Source organism: Crocodylus siamensis, chromosome 1 (assembly GCF_052110815.1).
Source record: "Crocodylus siamensis isolate JL-2025a chromosome 1, ASM5211081v1, whole genome shotgun sequence".
Classification (NCBI taxonomy): Eukaryota; Metazoa; Chordata; order Crocodylia; family Crocodylidae; genus Crocodylus; species Crocodylus siamensis.
The window spans coordinates 281,614,638-281,627,508 of record NC_143395.1 but is presented as its reverse complement, the minus strand read 5'-3'; the positions used below and the strand labels follow the sequence as shown (position 1 = coordinate 281,627,508).

The 12,871-nt window shown below is 42.9% G+C and overlaps 1 protein-coding gene across 1 annotated transcript in view; it reads left to right on the top strand.

The window, feature by feature from the left end:
• Positions 1-12,871, top strand: part of CLCN4 (Cl-/H+ antiporter 4) — a 62,521-nt gene that overhangs the window by 22,918 nt on the left and 26,732 nt on the right. The window contains exons 4-5 of the mRNA XM_090063934.1: positions 3,748-3,935; positions 11,507-11,629. Coding sequence (XP_089920060.1) covers positions 3,748-3,935; positions 11,507-11,629 — 311 coding nt within the window. The remainder of the gene's footprint in view (positions 1-3,747; positions 3,936-11,506; positions 11,630-12,871) is intronic.

The window sequence follows — 12,871 nt, the reverse complement described above, 5'->3', positions numbered from 1 at the left end:
CCTCTGGTGATGTGGTGGGGTTTCAGCGAGGGTTGGGTAGACAGACGCCCAGTGGAGGATCACCGGTGGCCCAAAGAAGCCCAAGGCGGGATGACAAGAGAGAGGAATGCTGGCAGAGCCTGCAAAAGACACCGACCACCTACCAAGCCGAAAATAGACCTTAGGGTCTGGGAGAGTTGTGAGGAGCCAGACAGAGGGGATGGAGGCCCTCCCCCCAGATTGTATCTGCAGTTTTTCCTTTTTGGTTTAGAGTTTTGTGTTTCCCACTTTAGGAGGGGTTGAGGGTTGGAGCAGGCAGCCTGGGCATTATTAAGTCCTTACAAGTGTTGTTAGCTTTTGGGGGGAAGGCGGTGGTCTCGTAGTCTCAGTAGGTGCCCCAGGTGGCCCATACAGCAGGCAGGGCAGATTGCATCGGCCTCAAAAAAGGGGGGTCAGGGGCTCAACGGTCGGGAGTTTGGCCTGAAGGGCAACTGACCCCTCAAGGCTGGGTGTAAGGGTGAGGTATAGGGGAGGTGGAGCCTCAAAGAAGATCACCTGGCAACTGTCCCGTAGTCAAGAGAACCCCAGTAGTCAGACACCAACCACTGAAGCAAGATCTGAAGTCGTGGCAGGCAAGATTGGGGAAAGACTACACTGGGAGGAGACACCCACTAGGCGTAACAGTGGGGACGGACAGGCGAACACCTCCAAACCTCTGGGCCTGAGCGGCACGTGACCAGATGTTTGAGGCCAGAAGGGCACATAGACCTATAACTAACTTGTTACCCCCAAAATGCTGCTCAGGTGGCTTATTTAGGCCTTCTGTGTTTCATTTTTCTTATCTGATAAATAATAATTTTAACTTGTGTGACGTCGGGGCTTTGAGTTTTACAGACAGATAGAAGTGGTTAAATGTGAGTACCTTAATTTTGCAGATAGCACCATTAAACACATTTTCTGAGCAGCATTATAGTGTAATTAATGAAAGGTGAGCCTATCATTCAGAGATATGAACGTCTGCCTTCAATCCTGCCACAAACTCCCTTTGTGACCTGCAAGAGTCACTTTATCAGGCAAAACAATCTGATAGCCTGCCTTCATTTACCCCCTCCAAAAGTGTCACAGCTATTGACTTACCAGCTACACCATGTTGGAAGGCATTTCTAAGTGAAGCTTTTAGGGAGTCTTGATTGTCCATTAGTAGATGGGGTAAGACCAGAACTGTGCACATTTTGGACAAATACAGAAGGTCCCTTGTGTCAGTCTCAGCTCTTACATTTGGGCAATTTTGATCATTTGGGCATTATTTAAAGAATTATAATCTCCTGCAAAATGCAATTAGTCAAATACGTTAAGATCAACAGTATCACACTGATTTACAGCAATCTTGGACGTGGCTCAGAGTTTCGACTAAAATTCAAGCAACTGGAAAGGGCACACAGCAAAAACCCAAGCTCTTTACAAAAGTAGGCACTTTGCAACTCCATTCCCCCACTACACAACTCTAGCGATTTCATGCGACTCTGACTAGCATATCTGTGCTTTCCTATAGACTGGAGGCAGCAGTTCTCTAGTATTGTCATTTTTTGCTACCATGGTAATAAGCATTAGTGCTCTTGCTAAAATTATAAAATGTTTCTCTGATTAAGGCTGGCAGCAACCAAACTGATAAAAAAAAAAAAGTTGCATTACCACCTGAGTAATTTTTCATTTTCTTTTTTTGTTGAAACAGAAACTGAAAAAAAATGTCTTGAATCAAATGAATTCAGAATTGAAGTCAGCTGACAGCTGTAACCAGAGGACTATTTGGTAAAAGGAAACTATCACCAGCCTCAGGTTTCCATGTTAGCTTATTACCAGTGTATGAAAACTAAGCAGTTTGGAACTGTCGGAGCAAACATTTTGAGATTTTCTAAACATTCTGTTCATTTAATTTCTATTGAAATTATTCAGTTAATTTGACCCTCGTTCACCAATGTGATTGGATAACCTGAAATGGCATTTTTCTTTGAATAAATGATTAGCTAAATATCTGATATAATAAAAGGCTTAGTCTGTCTGTATGTGTCTGCCACCAAAAGGGTGGGCAGTGCTTAGCTGTATGGCTCGGGCTGCATGGGCCCAAGTCTGAGTTGCTACCCCACGATACGTGGCAGTGACGAACATGCCCCAGCTGCCTGAGCAGCGGGGCTTCCCCACGCCTCCCTGGCTGAGGACAAAGCCAGGGATCATGGTGGCAGTGCGGGCCAGGCAGATGCAGAGCAGTGGGTGGGTGGGTAGGTGGGGTAGAGCAGGGCAGGACCCGGAGCGGCCAGGCAATGGTGGAGCGGGATCAGACCTGGAGCAAGGGGGAGGGGGCATAGAGTGGCTGTGGTGGGGGAGTATTGGGTCAGGTTTGCAGCAGTCAGAGGTTCAGGCCAGCAGGAGCCTGGCCCGTAGGACTGAAAGGTAAGAATCCCTGTTTCTCACCAGTTCTGGGCTTCCCTCCAGCCCCCTGTTCCCTGGGCCTCTCCTGGTTCCCCCACCCTTGGGGCTCCTTCCACTCCTTCCTGCTTACAAGTAAGTCAGGAAGGGGGCAGTGAGCAGGGAGGGTGGTGGGGTAGGGGCAGTGGGTTTAATCCAGGCTAGCAGGGTAGGGGTGCAGTTGAAGTGTTTACACTAATGTGTAGTCTAGAGCAGCTACACCTTGGTATAACACAAGCTGAGTAACATGGATCAGAGACAATCCTGCCCTGGAGTGGCATAACTTTGAGCTTCCTAATGAGTATTTCAGACTAATTTCAGGTGTTAACATGTGGACCATCCAGGTGTTAAGAGCACTAGGAGCTGCCACAAATTACCATGTAACAAGCCTCTATGTAGTCGTGTCAGTTGGCCACTGGATGTCACTGTTACTCTGTATAATTATTTAGAAGAGCTGTCTGTGGGATGAAAAATAAGTCTCATAAAGAGATCCTTGGAGATCTCAGAACAACAACAGAGTCTCCCTATGCCTGAAGAAGGGAACTTGTGCCTGAAAGCTTGCAAAGAACTTTGTTCCAACTACTTGGTTGGTCAAATAAAAGATATCGCATCTGCCCAAAGAACCTTGCCCCACATGAAGAGAGGATTTTCTGAAAATATTTATTCTTGGTAATTAAGTTACTGTTCAAGATATACACAAGTGACGATGTTTGGGTCCCTTTGGAGTGACTGGCTTTTCTGCAACAGATTTAGTAAAGCAGGATTTCTCCCCTAGTATTCATTTTACTACTTGGGTCACTCTCTTTGTATATCAGCATGTACATAGAAAGTCTAATGGGTGTATGTGCAACCACCACCCACCCACCATCTGCAGTGCAGAACTGTTTCCCTGATCTTGCAATCTGATATGAACATGTGCACCCTTCTGTTTGTGTGAGTACTACTGACCTCTCTAGAGCTGTGGTAGGCCAATCAGCACACCTGCATGGATCAAATTGCAGCATTGGGTCTTATGTTTGTATATGCAACATGATTTCCCTTTTGTCAGGTGCTGAGATAAGGTGTGTATCATGGTATCAAAAAGAAACATTGCTAAATAAAATATAGAAACAGACATTTTGGTTTGGCTGAGTTCCCCTACTAACTTGCTAGGTATCTACTAACCATAGGTATCTGATGTATTTACATTTACCTTGTAATGGGCCTCCAGATCAAACATTTCACATACTATAATTAGTTGGATGTATTTTCTACTTAGCTGTGGTGTTCCTGTCATTATTTATTTCCTGATTTTTTTTTCCTCAGGCACTTTAGCTGGAGTTATAGATTTAGCTGTGGACTGGATGACAGACCTGAAAGAAGGTGTCTGCTTATCCGCGTTTTGGTACAGCCATGAGCAATGCTGCTGGACATCTAATGAAACCACATTTGAAGACAGGGTCAAATGTCCCCAGTGGCAGAAATGGTCTGAGCTTCTAGTTAATCAGTCTGAGGTAAACCACTTAGGATTGGAATGGGAAAAACTAAACAACCTTAGAAACATTTATTTTTTTCCTACTCTTTTTCCTTTGTTCTGACAATCTCTCCAAGCTATTCTTCCAATTCAGACAGTAATGAGCTGCCAATATGTTAAAAAGGCATTCCCACAAACGTTTGCTGGTTAGCCTGGCTAAGAACCATGTCTCAGTGATGCATGCATGGCAGAAGGGAGGCCCACAGGAATGGAAATGTCTGTCTTCTGTATACTTACTAAAAAAGCAATCCATGACCAAGAAAGCAGGCGACTCCACTTGGCAACCAAACTTTCCCTTTTAAAAGCATTTTTCTGGAATAAAATATAGCATGTTTCTGGAAATTACATGAGAGGGGAATCCTCAGAGCTATGAAAAGGGCACAAAAGAATAAGTTGGAGCTGGATACAAGATGCTTTTTCGGCTTTGGAAAATCACCTTCTTATGACAATCCAGGATTCAGTTACTGATTAGCATCATGGACATAGTTCAGCATTCATCTTGGAAAAGATGGAATTTTTCAATGAAATAAATTTTAAAAAATGCATTTTTGTTCAACCGAAGACTTTTTGCTCAACTCAAAATGAAATGATTCCTTTAATTTAGTCCTCTGTGCCGACTTTGTTCCAAATTTGTGAATAACCTGGGTCTTGCCAAAGCCACATTCTCTTGGCAAATTTACTATTTGTCAAAAATTTTTGCCTAGTGTTATTAGTCACAACTTAATTGTGGGGTAAGAATGGTATATATGGAGAGAAACTGGATTGACTAAAATGGTGGGATTATTTTCCACCAGCAATTTGTTTTAAAAATATCTAACATTTGATAATATTTGATCCTTTCAAAATAGAAAAAAACAAGTGGTGGTGGTATTGGAAGTAGCATGGGGTTGAGGCACTTTTATGGGCTACAGGGCTTAGTCATCTGTGTTTTACATGGGGAGTCAGGGTTCAGAGAAGGGATTGTTACTGATCAGTCAGTGAGACCTCCCCCAGCTCTTCCTTCAGTTTAGCAGTAGAGTTCTGGCGCTCTGGCGACTTTAAGAGCCACTTCATTACTATACAGAAGTAGTTTAATAATTCTTCACATTAACTTCAAAGCTGTTGATGCTGGATTACATTATCTGTAGATGTTTATGGCCCAGTTTTCCAGATATGCCAAGCTGGACCAGCTGTGACTGACAACAACAGGAACTGTGAGCTGATCAGTATTTCTGAAAGTTTATCCTGTTGGATGCCAAGCAGGAACTTCCAGTGTACAGCTAAAGATGCACAACGCTAAGCTTTACTGTATATGGCACTTGGAACCGTGTCAAATTCAAGTGCCGTGACAGAGGTCCTAAATCGAGAGTTGTTTCTTTGTAACAATCAAAGCAAACATTGTCCCAGTAACAAGGGCCAAGCTGTAAAGAAGTTGTAATTTATTAGAAACTGCACAGCTGGAGAAGAGGTAGGAAGGGAGAAGAGATGAAAAAAGTTTTATTATTTTAGGTACTGTATGGGGGACCATCAGCAAGTCCCTGGAACATTCTTAGCCTGAAATTTTCATAGATTTCATAGACATTTGGGCTGGAAGGGATCTTGGAAGATCATCGAGTCCAACCCCCTGCCCCAAGAGCAGGAAGTCAGCTGGGGTCAAAGGATCCCAGCAAGATAAGCATCCAAACACTTCTTAAAGGAGTCCAGAGTAGGTGCTTGCACACCTCTGGAGTGAGTCTATTCCAGCCTTGGGGACTCAGACAGTAAAGAAGTTTTTCCTAATGCCCAGCCTAAAACGGTCTTGGAGGAGTTTGTGACCATGGGACCTTGTCATCCCTTGGGGTGCTCTGGTGAACAGGTATTCCCCCAGATCCTGATGTGCACCCCTTATGTACTTATAGGAAGTCACCAGGTCACCCCGAACCTGCGCTTTTCCAGGCTGAAGAGTCCCATGGCACTCAGCCTCTCTTTATAAGGCCCATTTGCCCTTATGATCATGTGCGTAGCCCTCCTCGAGACTCTCTCAAGCTTCTCCACATCCTTCTTGAGTTGTGGAGCTCAGAATTGGATGCAGTACTCCAGATGCGGCCTCACCAGGGCCAAGTACAGTGGGAGAAAATGTAAACAGAGAATATCCTCCAGGATGTTTGTGTCTTTTATAACAACAGAAACTCAACAACAATAACTATAGAAGCTAGATGGACCCTGCTGACAGCATTATGGCTGCTTTCAGCTTAAGTAAGTTGGCCATGAGAATCTGGATACAGCTTATGAAATCCATCAACGGTGTTTTAATTATCATCTTTCTATAGAACTCCTCCAAAAGCCAATTCATGATTTAAATGATATGTGAAAACATGAACGCCAGCCAGGCATACACCATATTATGATTTCTTTCCTACTCCCTGTAGGGAGGCCAATTATATTGATTGTACCTTTTTCTGATGCATGAGAGTTTCATCAGAAAATGTCCATTTATTAGACCTGAAATTTCCCCCCAAAACATCTCTGGCTCCAGGAATTTTTATCTAATCACATGCAGGTTTCATGTAGGAAACAGCTTCATTTTCTGCCAGGATGCTGAACACCCTGGGATTCCAATGCTGCCCTGCCCTGCCATGCAGACTGCCCCCTGGCTGGAGGGTCTGGCTTGCCTGTGGTCAGGGAGCTGGGAATTTGAAAGACTTGTGAGTCTTTGTTCTGACTGGAGCTCAGCCTTCAGCTATCTGGCATGGAGATTTGCATTCCTGAAAGCCCTTTGAGAACCTGCACTAGTACCTAGATGAAGTAGGCAGGGAGATTTGAGAATCTGATCTCCCAGCCACAGAGCTCAAAAACCTTGGCATCTCCACTCTAAACAGAGTCCATCTAGTGCAATAGTTCTCAATTTCATTAGACTGAAGACATCCTTCATTAGACTGTAGGCACCCTCAAAAAAATGCCAACTCTTAATTTTCACTCATTTTTTGCATACAGAAAAATAATAGAGCAATTCTTGTTTCAGAGAATTCAGAAAGACCATGATACATCAAAACATTTTTAACACTATGGTTTCCTATTTGAAATCTCTGAGTACTAGCATTGTGTGGCATCCTGCAGCATCACAAAAGCATCTCAAAGCACCTCAGGGTGCCATGGCATCCTGGTTCAGTATCACTGAGATAATCTTTTTAGAATGTCAGCTTCAGTATGCTACCAGCATCTTGTGGAATATATCATGTTTAGGAAACAACTTATGTTTCTAATTCATGGGAAATTTCCAAAACTTTAATTTCATCACTGATTCCAACCAGTGAGAGTGAAGAGTTTGTGTAACGTAGCAAATAATGACAGCATTTTCAGTTTACATCTCAACAAGGAAGATAGACAAAGAAATGACTTTATTATACTCTGTCTATTGAATTAAGAAGCAAAATCACAGCTTTAAACCTGAAGTTTTATGGCCAAATTCTCATTGGGTTTGCTAGTAATTGTGGTCTTTGGAGCTAATCCAGATTCATACTGAGAGAAGAATCTGGCCCTAGGGCAGCAAATTCAGACTATCCTCTAGGGGAGTAGTGAATATTGCCATAGCTGTCTCTAATTGAAAGCACTAAAAGACATTCATGAGGAAATGAAACAAATACACTTCAGCTGTAGCAACAAAGATCCATTATGAATATAGATGGGTGTCAGTCATGGTAATTATGGAATCCGTGACTTCTTAGTCTTTGGGTCATGGGGGCTGATATCAGGCTGCTTCTTTGCTGTTATCAGCATGACCAGTTGCTGACATTTGAGGGCACAAGGAGAAATCAGTGAATTTTCCTTCCCCCAGATACATTCTTCAAGACAAGTAGCACAAAGTTGGTGCAGCATTCTCTACTCTTTATTTGGATAGAAGCCTGGGGAGTGATGTTGGAGCTAGTAAATGTTGTTAAAAGCCTGTCATTACCTACTTGGCAAGCAGGGAGCCAGGCTTGCTTTACCCTTTCAGAAGGTTGGAAAATGGGTTTGTCAGCACTGGGAATTAGAAGAACGTGGGAATGGTTAAGAGATACTTCCTTGGTTGTCACACATGGAACACTATGTCACCATTTTCATCCTCTACTTCAGATTAAAAGCAACGAATCACCCATAGCAACTGCCTCTCCTCGCCTTTCCCTTTCAATGCCTTGCAGTTTGAGGTAGTCATGAGCCTATGTGAACCTTATAGAGTAACTAAATACAGTTTCAGGTCAGAGTTTTTGTACGTAGATGTTTGTGAAAAGTTTATAAAGGAATACAAATCTACATGCACTGACTTCCCATCCATAACCTCTATTTATTGAAGCCAGAATGTCTATTTATTGAAGCCAGGACAGAAGTGAGAGGTGCACCTAGGTCCTGTGTTTTCTCCAATTAAAGATGTTACATAAATTAGCTGCAGAAGGCACATAAAAAGCACTAAATTTCATGAAGCCAACAGATAGTCAAAGCAGTTCCTTGTAATTCTTGAAACATTACCAGGCTTTCAGGTTATCTGGCTTTCTTTAGTAGAGTTTTCAAACTTCTGTGACATCAACAATAGTTGCTCTGACCTTCTGGGCTAGGGACAGACATTACACATTAACCAGTTTAAGTGATCAGAAACTGATTTAAACCTGTAACAGAACAGATGTTCAAGGCACATAAACCAGTTTGACTGAAAACAGTTTGAGATAAACCTGGTTGAATGTAGTATGAGACTTAACTGATTTGTCTTAAACCAGTTTATGCAACATCTGTTCCAGATGGCTTGCTGGTTTAAGATAAACCAGACACTCCCAGCATCCCAGTATGCTCTCTGGGCTGGGCAGAGCTCTCTGCTTCAAGCAGGGCTGGTCCCTCCCTTCTGATCCCTGGCTGCAGCTCAGGCAGAGACTTGCAGAGTGCTCCCCCTCCCCCCTCACCACTCCCTGCTAAGCAGGAATTCCCTGCCACTCCCCTCTGGCTTGCTGAGGAGGTGTCCATGTATTGGCTATCAGAGCACATGCTGGCTATGGTCTATGCTGAATCAAGAGGCAGAATCAACAGGTAGCTGGTAATGTCCTTCTGTTTGTTTCTTAATGGGGTGATAATACTGAGTTAGGGGGTGATAAACACTGTTATCAATTCCCTGCTGGGCTAATCAGCCCTGTGGAAGAGATGAGTGGGCTGTTCTAGCACTCCTCAGCTTCTAGTCTGAGCCACTGCAGGCATGTGCTGGGATATCTGTGCAGTTACAAACTACTAGGTTTAGGCTAGTTAGATTAGACTAACCTGCAAAGATTGAATCAATTCAGGCTCAGACTTTTTGACTGTCTGTCCCTTGCCCTGGTGTGTATCCAGAATTTCTCTTTGTCATTGCTTCTCTCTTGATATAAATCAGCTCTTCATCTCTGAGACCTGACAGCTTTCTTTATCCAAAGGGTCTTCTTATATGGATAGATATTGTGTGCTCAGCAATAACATTTGACAGTTTTCAGTCCCAATTCCTTTATCTTTTGGATGGTAGCTCTGAGTCTCAGGGTCTCATCAAAGTCTATTCTGCTTTCAAATAATAAAGACATAGGACACAAGGATCATTTTTAGCTCAATAGGTCTTTAATTTAACATTATCTGAGACTGGCTTAAAAGTGTTCTGCATAATATATTTTAACAGAGGCATAGCTAACAATTTCACACTCTGGCTGCTGTTGCCACTGCATGGCCATCCCCTCTAAATTGGTACCCAGAGTTGGTGCCCCACCCTTGTTTCACTACTTCATTGTAAAAAGAATTACCTGTTACCACCATCCACATTAGATGCAACATGTATTTTACGTCATATAGTATGGTAGATGTTTAAGGGTGTTTTAAATATTGTGCCAGGATCATAAACCCAGTAACCTCTGAAACTTGTAATGCTTAAAAACCCCTTTTATATGTTTTTCTGCAGGTGTCAGTGTTATACCTGGGTGACAGAACAAGCAGTTTCTTATTAGATGTAGCATTATTCTGAGGTGAATACTGCCAGTACATGGTGGCTATGTACAGTCAGTCTCCATAGTCATTGTCTCCATGGTCTAAATACATTTGGTTCCATTTGGCAATTTCCTCTTATTCATGTAAAGGAAAAAAAAATCCTTATTAATTAAGAAGCCACTGATAACATTCACCATGAGGTGTGAGTGACTAGAGAGTCAGTACAAATGGACCAGTGGACAGAGTAGTATGGCTGTCAAGTAGCTTTGCTTGTTTCAGGAGCAAAAGATTATGGTCAGGTTTAAAAATAGGGAGAAATGTTTCAAGGAAAACTTTAGTAGTTTTGAAAGTTCATTAGCCGGGAAATATGGCTTCACTGGCAGTATAGGGTCACTGGTCACCCTTGACTCCTTTCTCATAATGGAAGCCAGTATTATAACAGGGAACACCAACTCTCTGCTATCGGGAAAATCCATCTGTATATTCATATTCATACACCTCACTAAGATCACTTCTGCTTTCAGGAAATCAAAGTGAATAATTCTAAAGGGTTCTCAACCAGACTCCTTCCAAAATTCCTGTAGAGGCTGCAACAATTGCAGAATGAGAAATGTATGTATTTTTGTATCAGATAGAGTGAAGGATTCAATTATGCATGTCCTCTGCAAACTGAACTGGATATTAATACACCAAAGGATATAATCTAAGTAGCAAAATTAGTATGAAAACCCCTTTGTAATCTAAACCCTTAGAACTTGACTGATCACTTCTTATGATCTCTTCCTGCCTGACAAGTACAAATAGTTGGGATTAATCTGTTTTTAGTAATGGTCTAACATTTAAATGAGCAGAATGTACTGCCACATCCCCTATACAACTTTGATAATCTCAATAGTTTCCCAGACAGGCCTTCAGAGTCTTTTGCTGCTTGGCTTTAAAGTACACTGGAAATCCATTTTGAAGGTATATTTTTCTTATGGTAATTTGGTGTGCCTTTGTGATGGATTACTTTGATATGGTTTGAATTACGTGCGTGGTTATCTTCTCTCTGTCCTCCCTCTACCCTTTAGTGTTTGTTTTATAATAGTTTTTGTGCAGTAGTTGAGTTCCTTATAAAAGATAACGTTATTTAAATACGTTAAGGAGCCAAAGCAGTCTATCTTTTCATATACAATAGAATGGTTGGAACACATATAATAGAAATGTTCATGTTTACTGAAGCCAAACCAGTATCAAACATACTACTAGTACTGTGGTCAGTGAGCAGAAGTGGCTCCATTTCTCTGGCTAGTCCTAGTAGAAGTATAGGACAGAATTTTATTTCACCTAGTAGAAAACCAAAGTGTAGGTTGGGACCAACTCTGAGTTACCTGACTATAGTGCAGGAGTGATACTATTACCTATTCAGACACATAAATGGCCCTATTATAGAAGCAGATGTCTGTCTATTCCTATAATGGGGGCATATATATGCCAAGAGCAGGTAAGAGAATCACTCGTATACTATAGCAATTTAATTCAGAGCTGGTCCCAGGTTATGCTTTGGTCATCTCCTATGTAAAATAGAATTCTACCCAGGAGGTTTATTTGTGTTACATTTATCTAATAATGTTTCTCACTATATTTTTCTAGGGCGCAAGTGCTTACATCCTAAACTATTTTCTCTACATTATGTGGGCTCTATGTTTTGCTTTCCTGGCAGTCTCCCTGGTAAGGGTGTTTGCACCTTATGCCTGTGGTTCTGGAATCCCAGAGGTGAGTTTCTTTTAGATGATGTATGTTTAAAAACTGATGGGTGAAACAATGATCTCTGAAATGGTACAGCTTGAAGTAGTGGCCAGGTTCTCAGATGGGGGTTGCAGGAGACTCCAGTCCTCTGTAGACTGAGAGACTTGTTATACATGCTTCTGAGACAGTTACACAAACATGTGCCTAGAAATCCAGCAGATGCAATTACTTGATCCAGTTTTAAGGAAATAGATAACATTTTAGAAGCCAAGAATAAAAGAAATAAAAAGTTGGGGCTCCACAAGAACAACCTTTTTGGAGTTTTTGTGTATCCAGTGATTGGGATGCCTTAAAGCTCCATTTACTGAGCACCCAACCATTCAAAATCAGGTCCCCATATAGTGTTTCAAGCTGGCCATTTAAGTCTACAGTTGTATGATCTTCTAATCAAGAGGTAATGCAAAATTATTCAGTACTTTTGGAAATTAGGCATTTGCTTTTAAAAATCTTTATATAAGATCTATATACTACTTAAGATTTAGGAGCATAAATGTAAGTTTCAGTCTTTGAAAATCTTAGCCTTAGTTTTTAGACGGATCATTTATAAAAAGTGGGTGCATCAACATGTGCAAATGCTGTGGGGTGGGTTTACTCTAGAGTAAATTACTTTAGAGTAAACCCACCCTGGACAGGTGTCTACATGTGTGGGGATGTAGGAGCAGATTTGCAGCTCCTAGCAGCAGTCTGCTCCCATCACCTCTAGCCCTGCACTGGTTCCCTGCAGCAACCAGGGGGAGCTCTAGGGGCTGGCAGGGATCACAGGGCCAGGAGACAACCATCTTCCGGTGGGTGCTGGGAGAGTGCTCCCTGCCCTCAGGAGCTGCCTGCTGCTGGGGCGGGCTCCATCAGCAGAGCCCGGGCAGGGATAATGTCCCCCTGCCCTGGCAACTGGGGGAAGGATGCTTGGAAGGAGCTGCAGGGGAGGGGCAGGTCTTAGCCCTCTACCCTGATCCTCCAGTGGGGCAGCTAGCAGTGAGCCCTCGACTAGGCAGGGATTACCCACTCACCTGGGGGCTGGGACCTGCCCCCTCCCCACAGCTCTTTCTAAGCCCACACCTCAATCACCCAATTGGAGCATGAGGCTGACATGCCCCTGACTGGGACAGTTGCCAGCCAGCCATGAGCTGTGCAGGGAAGTCTGCAAGTGCAGCCTGGAGTTGGCTGGGGATTACCTGAAATGGGACAGTCCTCAGCCACCTCCAGGCTGCA